Below are 10,000 nucleotides of genomic sequence, written 5' to 3' on the forward strand. Positions count from 1 at the left end.
TGACCTGGTGTCCCACACTTCACTCTTCAATATACCCTGTAGATTTCCATGCCACGTTTTGTTGCTAACTCACCAGTTGAATTCTAAATCACCAGAAATGAAACCCCATTGAAAATGAATGGGGTTTTATTTCTGGTGAGTTAGAATTAAACTGGTGAGTTAACACCAAAACGTAGCATGGGTATCTACGGGTATATTGAAGAGTGAAGTGTGGGACACCAGGTCAACAAACAAGAACAGCTGACGGCAAAGCATCAAGGATATCTGGCCTTCATTACTCCCATGCACTGTTTCTGCCATTGACTTCAATGTTAAACGCATCATGGCCGTTATTAAGACAGAGAGAGTCCTAACCAAGTATTGAACATTGCATGTTATGTAGAAAGTACCAAATTTCAACTGATTTGATGTGCACTGATGTGAAACGAATTTTGATGAAGAAAATTGTGATTTTATTACAATATTCTAATAATGCGAATTTCCCAATTCATGGGTTTTTTGAGCTGGAAGGCCAAATTATGTAAAAAGAAAAACTTGAATGATTGGAATAGTTAAACAACTGGGCCATGCATCTACAATCCATGACAGTTTAACATTATTGATGGAATTATGGAAATAAATCAACTTTTTCATGCTATTCTAATAAAGTGGCCTGGAGCTGTATAGGTGAAAATAAAGCAAAAAAATCAAAGTGTTTGGTGTGTTAAACAACAACTCGCAACGCCCAAAATGCATGCAAGCGACACTGTACAGGTTCTGTACATGTAGCTACGCAACAATTTTTTTCAAGGTACAACAACACATGGATGACGAAATGATTCCTCCCTAGAATATAATTTAAGACATTTGGGTTGAAAAAATAAGATTTTCTCATTTCTAATAAAAAATGTCAGTACTCTCCCTGTCTGCATATTGTTAGTAATTGGATATACACCATTGCTAGAGGCTACAGCCTACTACAGATGATGTCTCATGTCATCCACTTGACCACCCCACACACTTGGCCCCAGGATGGGTGAGTAGGGATGCACCGATACCGATACTGGTATCGGTATTGGCACCCAATACTGCTCATTATACTCGTACTCGTATTCGTCAAGCACTTGCCGATACCAGGAACGATACTGCTATTACACAAAACAATGCAAAATCTTGTCACGTTCTGTGGACTTGAAAGCAGCATGGAAAAAAAGTGCCACCTCATACATTTACTAACATTTAAATCTACATGGAAATGGACACTTAAAATATCACAGGTGGAAAAAAACAAGGCCATGCATTTACTTTCATTGTATTTTGGTGATAAAAAGGTATCGGTATCAGTACTCTGTATCGGCAAGTACACACATTAATGTACTCGGACTTGTATCGGTTTTCAAAAAAGTGGTATCGGTGCATCCCTATGGGTGAGGCATCATATGATGTATGTTGTGGTGCACGTGGTACGTAATTCTGACAAACATCATCACCACTGACAAGATTTGCACCAGATGCTTATGGTGGAGGCACGTGGCCATCTATCAGTGACATACAGCACGTAGAGCACCGTAGAGCTTTAACACAGCAGCACCTATCCATCACCACCCGCTCTGCGCTAACGCCATAACAAGCGCTGATGGGGGACGTTAGTGTGTCGGGCGTCATCGTAAACATGATGGAGGTGGAGCTGACACAGCCCTGGACACCTCCCCCTGCTGACCTTGGGCTGAGGAGGAGGTGTGATTGGGGGGGGATGGGAGGTGAGGTGGGGGGAGGTGATATGGGGAGCAGGGGGGAAGTGAGATGGGGAACAGGGTAGGTGAGGTGGGGAACAGGGTAGGTGAGGTGGGGAGAGGAGGTCTGATGAGGGGGGGGGGAAGTGAGATGGGGAACAGGGTAGGTGAGGTGGGGAGGAGGGGAGGGGAGGTGGGGAGAGGAGGTCTGATGGGGAGCAGGGGGGAGGTGAGATGGGGGTGAGGTGGGGAGCAGCAGGATGGAGGTGACATGGGGAGCAGTGCAGTGTTGAGGAGGTCTGATGGGAAAGGTAGGTGACATGGGGAGTGGTGGGGGTGGGGGAGGGTGAGGTGGGGGAGGGTGAGGTGGGGGAGCAGGGGGGAGGTATGATGGGGAGCGGGGGGGAGGTATGATGGGGAGCGGGGGGGAGGTATGATGGGGAGCAGGGGGAGGGTGAGGTGGGGGAGCAGGGGGGAGGGTGAGGTGGGGGAGCAGGGGGGAGGTATGATGGGGAGCGGGGGGGAGGTATGATGGGGAGCGGGGGGGAGGTATGATGGGGAGCGGGGGGGAGGTATGATGGGGAGCGGGGGGGTAGGTGAGGTGGGGAGCAGTGTAGTGCAGTGCTGTACAGTGCAAAGAGAAGGTTGTATGCTATACTGCTTTTACTACAAAGGCAAAGTCCAGTAGCCACGTATTTTGGCAAAATCAAGTTTAGACTGAAAATGGTCTGCATTACACCCGCTTTATCTTGTGACAAAGCCCTATGGTTCAAATGTGTCCCGTTTCAGAGATGTTGCTACGTCAAATGTGCAGTAACTGCAATATCCAACCCAATACCAAGGCTTTTGAAGGCATTTTTCTCAGTTTCAATGTTGGCATAGTTACTGCACTTTGCCTTTGTAGGGCAGTAATACATGTTCCGGGGCGATGCTCTGTTGACCATGGTGAAAATGAGCCTCTCGGACCCTCCCCCACTAACCTTCACACAACCCCACCTGAAGACCCACACCCACACACATCCATATGCATTGCACGCACACACGCATGCACATGTTCGTACACACGTTCGTACACACACACGCACGCACGCACGCACGTACGCAAACACACACACGCACACGCACACGCACACACACACAGACACATTCTTGAAAGTGATGGGTAGAGGGGACAGACAGACCAGACATGGTGCTGTGCGGCGTAACGTGGTGACAAACGGAGAGCTCCAGCTCCGTCAGTGACTGATGTGTTTATGCATCCAGTCCAGTCATCAAGCAGCCATCAGTCCTGACTGAAGGCATATGCCTCCGCTACTGCTATAGCAACAGCTACAGCCTTTCACCCTGGGACCCGCCATGACTAATGACTACGGCTGTGGGAGTTTAGCTTTTTCACACGTCTCACTGGAAAAATCAGGGCTTAAAAGGGACACTGTGTGAGATTTTTAGTTGTTTATTTCCAGAATTCATGCTGCCCATTCACTAATGTTACCTTTTTCATGAATACTTAACACAACCATCAAATTCTAAGTATTCACTATGACTGGAAAAATTGCACTTTTCATACATGAAAAGGGGGATCTTCTCCATGGTCCGCCATTTTGAATTTCCAAAAATAGCCATTTTTAGGTGCAAAAATGGCTGTACTTGGACCACACTAGAAAATATTTGTTTATTACTTAGTAAACTTTCATGTAAAGATCAAATTTGGCAATAGGCAGCCCAGTTTCAATGAGCGGCCTAGTTGCAGTACATTTTTTGACCATTTTCTGCACAGTGTCCCTTTAACGCTGCATGATCATCCACACATTAACATGGAGAAATGTGCAAAGCAAACATGGACACCACATTGCACACGGTAGAGTAGAAAGGGTAAACATAAAAGCTACAGGAGTTTATATGAGTGGACATCTTGCGATCCCAGAGTGCCTCTTCGTATGAGAGAAGTTGACCTGGAAACTCCCAACTTGCTGTTCTAACTCTTATGCTCCTTCGTCTTTCCTTCTGACAAGACATACACACGCACACGCGCACACGCACACGCTCAAGCACACGCACACGCGCACACGCACACGCTCAAGCACACGCACACACACTTTGTCTAAAGTGATGAACGAGTGCCCTGCAGTTCACATTGCGAAGTGGCACGGCACAGCGTGTGTCAGGGACAGATGGATAGATAGATAGAAGGGACAGAGAAACGAAGGGAGGGAGGGACGGAGAGACGAGGGGACGGAGCGGAGGAGCTGAAATATGTATCTGCAAAAGTAATCGCCGTGGTGATGGATGGGCTCTTTACAACCTGTCCGACAGGTATGGAGAGGAGGCGGGACGAGGGAGGGGGTGGGGGGTGGTACCGGGTACGCCCTAACCTCACCAGCTTCACTTTAAGGGTGTTTTACAAGGTCAAGGGTGACCGGGACACTTATAGGAACTTCATGCTCTGCTGCGCTGACAATACCTACAGCATGATTCTGGCGATAAAGCAGGCATCATTTGACTAAAGTGAAGGTACATTTAGGTTGATCAATTATGTTAGAACAGAAACAAAGCAAACGACAACAGTGTGCTGCCATGAATGCTTACAGTCTTGATATCTCAGACAGGGATGCCTCATCTGACCTCTGATGAAGAGCACCACATTACATGAATGATTAAAAGACATGCGTTGTGGAAACACACTGCTGACCAGAACATTCCTATATTATATAGCAGTGATTTTCAACCTATGGGCTGGGGCCCACTGGTGGGCCCTGAAGGTATACCAAGTGGGCCTTGAAATAATATTCCAAAAAATATATTCACATTTTGGTGTGTGTTGCTGCCGATTTATGTGAGTTTTATTAGTTATCGGGTCAGAGGTGGGCCCCGAACATTTGTGACAATTTCGAGTGGGCCCCAAGTTGGAAAAGGTTGGGAACCCCTGTTATATAGTATAGCGAGTACTCAGAGAGCGAGTGCCTGAGTGAGTGTATTAATGAATTAAGTAAATAAATAAGTAAATAACTAGTAAGTAAATGAAAGAGAAAATAAGTGAGTAAATAACTGAGTAAATAAAAGAGAAAATAAGTGAGTAAATACACTAAGTCCTTGATAAGAGTGTGTATCTGTGTGCAGCGTTCTTTACCCTGAGGGACTCCATGTAGGACTTGTGGCAGTCTATATGCAGCGTGTGGCCACAGGTCTGCACATACACACCGCCATCCCAGCCAATGGACACCGACTGCAGACAGGAGCTCTGGGAACACAACCACAACACTGTTACCACCTCAAAATAGGTGCAGGACAATAAACGCAATAATCCAACACTGTTACCACTTCAAAATAGGTGCAGGACAATAAAAGCAATAATCCAGTATGAGTGAATAAAGTCAGCGAAATTGCTTGTCTTCTGTGTTATATTTAAAGTGGTAGTTCGCTATTTTAGACATTAAGCCCTGTTTGTGTGACTTCTGGGGTGAAGTAGAGATGTTCTCATCACAATTTTGACATTTGGTGCTGAACGGAGCATTTGGGTATTCAAGACTGCAGCCCCCTCACCTTTACATTGACTCCAATGAAGCACTCAAGCAATCGATCATAAAATGGCATTAAACTTTCGTTTGCAGAGACATGAAACTCACCGAGTGGTCAGAGGTGGTCAGCGATACGTTGGCTCGAAAATCACCGCGAAATACGCTTCCAGAGAAGATATATTCATTATTGTCCGTCTTCATTGATTGTATTGGTTTGACTAGTATTACTCCGCGCGACCGGAAATAGGGGTGCGTTTGTTTACGTTACTATCTATGGTTTGTATGCAAGCTGTAGTTTTTGTAGCCAGTCCTGCTCAAAGATAGCCGTTCTACCTCGTTCCTTGATGTCTACATAAACAACACACTATCGCTACCTACTGGCTGGATGTCTACTGCTATTCAACGGCGTCTGGGGAAAAATAGGTCCGCCAAATGCTAAACAACAGTTAGAAGGCATATTTCGCTGCAATTTTCGGGTCAATTTATCGCTGTCTACCACTGACCAAACGGTGAGTTCCATGTCTTCTCAAACAAAAGTTTAATGCCATTTTATAATCGATTGCTTGAGTGCTCTATTGGAGTCAATGTAAAGGTGGGGGGGCTGCAGTCTTGGATACCCAAATGCTCCGTTCAGCACCAAATGTCAAAATTGTGATGAAAACATCTCTACTTCACCCCAGAAGTCACACAAACAGGGCTTAATGTCTAAAATAGCGAATTACCACTTTAATAGTGAGAGCGCAACGTTGCGAGCCTCAGGGTTTCATCAGGCAAAGTGATGAAGACCTGAGGATCATAACGTTGCACTCTCACTATTAAATAGAACACAGAAGACAAGCAGTGTCGCAGACTTTATTCACTCTTACTGGATTCAAGTAAACGTTTCTCATGGACATGGGACGTCAGGCGGTGTGGAGGAGGTGTTGGATTTAGTCTCCATTACTTGTGTGAGAGTGAGTGAGTGAGTGCATGAGTGAGTGAGACTGAGAGAGTGAGACTGAGAGAGTGAGACTGAGAGAGTGAGTGAGTCAGTGAAAGAGTGAGTGCGTGAGTATGAGTGAACCGTTGCATACCTCTTTAAAGTGGCGCTGCATGTGCGTGAGGCGCACGTCACTGGCGGCCCCACAGGTGTCTTCTGGGTAAATCTTCTCCTCGTCTGTGGTGGGCAGCCTCTTGGGCTCGTCACTTCTGCACCGGTGGCCCAGCACTGCAGCAAACAGCAAAGCCTCATCATCAGACTTTCTGTCCTTAGCCAATAAAAACTAGCATAGCCTCATCGGACCTGTTCTTAGCCAATCAGAAACCAAAATGCTGGCCCAGCACTGCAGAAAATAGCTAATCACACACAGCATAGGTCTCGTCGATCTCTCTGATCTCTTGTCACAAAAAATCCAAAACCAAACCTGACATCTGCAAGTAGCCTAACACAGTCGGCATTTGACCTATTTAACAGAGTAAACCAATAGCATGCCTTCATGTTAACTTCATAAAGAACACTCTCCACTTCACTCTCATGCACACAACGTTTGACATTCATTCACGAAAATGAGGAGTCAACCATCAACCCTCAACTCTCTCAAAAATATCATCAATCATAACCACATCAAAGCCCATTACAAGCAAAATGCTAAGCCAACATTATGGCCCGTCCCATAGACTATCCTATCACAAACAATATGCTAATCCAACATTATGGCCCATCCCATCACAGCATCACAGACCATCCTATCAACAACAATATGCTAATAGGACATCAAAGCTCAGCCTATCAGGACATAGCATATGCTAATCGTGCATCAATATGCTTTATAGGCAGGGCATGAAATTAGCATGGCATTAGAAGATACTGAGGCCCTCCATCATCAAGATCCATCACATGCTGATGTTTGTTTACCACCACTCCTCCTCCACGCTCCTACACAGCTGTTTACCCGTCTCTCTGAAGACAACCATCACCTATAAATTACCTGCAACAATGACAGCCAATTTTCCCTCTCCGCCCCTTCCCCGCCTAATCTACACATTGCATCGCATTGCAAAGCGAGTGCGTGAACGCTGCTCGGTTTTAAAAGCTTGTTCTTGGGTTTCATTTCAGCGTGTGGATACAATGTAGCCTTTTACACCTGTTCAGTATTTTCAGTGATCCGTGGAAGAGCTGTCTTGATTGTTAAAAAAACGCGCGGCTTGCGATGACCTTGCCAAGATGTATGAAAGCCACACGTGCGCCCCTTCTCTCACCACCTCCATCGTTTTTTTTTTCACGTTTTTTTTTTAACAACCGCCGTTATCATTCAAGACCTGGACAGTTCTCTAATAAAACAAGCCGTTTGTTTCCATGACAGTGAGCGATCATTGTTCTATTCACAAAGTCACACACCAAATCACCACACAGATGGACCGGGGGGGAGAGGAGCAGAGGGGCAGAGGGTGGGGGGTTGGGTTGTGTTGCTGCCATCATGGCTGCCTGGACTATAAGACTCGGGTGAATGCCACCGCAACACGTGTGTATGACGGATGAGACAATTAAAGCAACAACCAAACAGCCATTTTGCATTAAAAACTCCCGCTAACGGCCAGGTACGTACAACCTACGCCCACTAGCGAAGAGTGAGGAGAATGGAAATGTGAGCAGAGCTTTAATAAACAGCTCCACAGATGGGCCTGCCACCGGGGCACAAGACTAAAGCCAGGACTATTGCAGGTAGACTGATGACGCCCAGTTGGCTAGAAACATCCATTCAGGTAAGGAACGTCAATAGGTTTTGTTTTATTTATTTATGAATTTAATTAAATTTTTATTTTTTTTAATCAAGGAGCTGAAGTGTGAAAGAGTTTATGCGCAGGGTAGACAATAGGAACGTGTACGCACAGTTGTTTATTTACACACCAGCGCCCAATTTCATACGGTGGTTCCCTTCCTTAATTAAAAAACACAAATCTAAGGCAAGGGACAAGATGAGCAAAAACAATATGGAGATTGCATTTGATCATGTTTATGATAATAGTTTATTTATTTATGAGTTGGTATTAGAGCTCTGTCACAGCACAGTATGGTGATACCTACAGACAGACCATCACAGAGGGGAGATGAAGACAATTAAATTGCAACTGCAACAGTACCACCAAGTTGTTGGGGGGTAGAGGGTCCACTCTGAATTCCTCACCTGAGGAAGGCGTATGGGACTGAACCTGCTTTGGCTTCTTTGCCGTTTAGACGGCAGGCACAATCTAGGTCAGGGATGTCAAACTCAGGCCCGGGGGCCAAATTTGGCCCGCAGAGCCATTTTATTCGGTCCGCGAAATCATATCAAATGTCTATTACAGTTGGCTCACATACACCATTAATGTAGCTTACAGCGTAACATGACTTGAATATGAAATTTGCTGTCTCACAGGATGTGTAGACATATTTTGAACTAAGAATTATGATGGGAAAGAGTGTATATGAAATGTAACTATGAGTATGAAGTGCATGCGTGCACAATTTTAGTCCATTTCTTTTAGTCAATTGTGGACTTCGGCCCACGACTTCGTTCCAGATTTTAGATTTTGGCCCACAGCCAATTTGAGTTTGACAACCCTGATCTAGGTCATCTTCAAAGCTCCCCACTCTGGAAGGAGACTTCAGATTTCTGAGTCTTCAAGCCCCGATGGTTGGGACTTCAAAACTCACCACCCTGGAAGGAGATTTTTGCTAGACTTTTACTTACACTTGACTTGACTTGTCTTCAAGCCTCGATGGCAGGGTCGTCGTGTAAATGAAAGGCACTTCAGATTAACGGTTTAGTAGTTTTCCCTCACAATCGCCCTTGTATAAACGACCCCTCAGACTGCACCCTCCCCGCTCGCCCCACACAGCTAGTTTGCTGACCTGTAGGGGTAACCATCTCACCTGAGGAGGCCTGCAGCAGCACTACCAGGCCTGTGGGCCGCTCTTCAGTGGACGGGCCGCTCTGTCCGCAGATGACGCAGTCGTACAGCACCTCCGCACTCGCCTCCTCGGACGACTCCAAGTCCATACCCGCCTCCGCATCGGGCGCCTCTGATGGAGGAGAACACAGACACACGCACGTGCATGCACGCACACACACACACACACACACACACACACACACACACACACACACACACACACACACACACACACACACACACACACACACACACACACACACACACACACACACACACACACACACACACACACACACACACACACACACACACACACACACACACAGGAGAGCAAACAAACACACACCGTTAGTATGTCTCTTTCTTTCTCCATCTCTATCCATGCCTCTCTCTGTGCTTCCACCCCCTCTGTATGTGAATTGTGAAGATTGAACCTGGATGTTTGGACACTCCCCTATCTAACAACCAGGATACCTAAAGAAGCATGACATCTATTCCCTTACTGTCTCAGAAGGGCAACTTTGTATGGGGTGACTTTGGTAGCGATAACGAACTTTCCAGGACTTTACTTGGTCATACTCCAGTCCACACACTTCATCAAGGGCAATCAAACAGCAGCATGGCCACAGCACAGACTCACAGTCGGGGGGGAAAGCACAACAACAAAATCCATACTCATTTGTACACATAACACATGGGCCAAAGACCCTGGAAAACAAACCTCTTACCCAAATTAGGGTGGAAAATAATAATTTCAGCTGATGTGCACGGATGGATGGGAACGCATGGCGCCGAAACAAAATGCAAACGAGAAGAGAGAGAAGGGGGGAGTGTGGAAGGAAGGAGAAGAAGAGAGAA

The 10,000-nt window shown here is 46.1% G+C and overlaps 1 protein-coding gene across 2 annotated transcripts in view; it reads right to left on the bottom strand.

Moving 5' to 3' along the window:
* ubr3 (ubiquitin protein ligase E3 component n-recognin 3) overlaps window positions 1-10,000 on the bottom strand; it is a 92,853-nt gene that overhangs the window by 29,301 nt on the left and 53,552 nt on the right. For both annotated transcript variants that reach the window (XM_063213574.1, XM_063213573.1), the window contains 3 exons: window positions 9,120-9,269; window positions 6,301-6,434; window positions 4,840-4,950 (listed from right to left, as the gene is read on the bottom strand). In XM_063213574.1, the coding sequence (XP_063069644.1) occupies window positions 4,840-4,950; window positions 6,301-6,434; window positions 9,120-9,269 (395 nt within the window). The remainder of the gene's footprint in view (window positions 1-4,839; window positions 4,951-6,300; window positions 6,435-9,119; window positions 9,270-10,000) is intronic.

This window comes from Engraulis encrasicolus, chromosome 13 (genome assembly GCF_034702125.1).
Source record: "Engraulis encrasicolus isolate BLACKSEA-1 chromosome 13, IST_EnEncr_1.0, whole genome shotgun sequence".
NCBI lineage: Eukaryota > Metazoa > Chordata > Actinopteri > Clupeiformes > Engraulidae > Engraulis > Engraulis encrasicolus.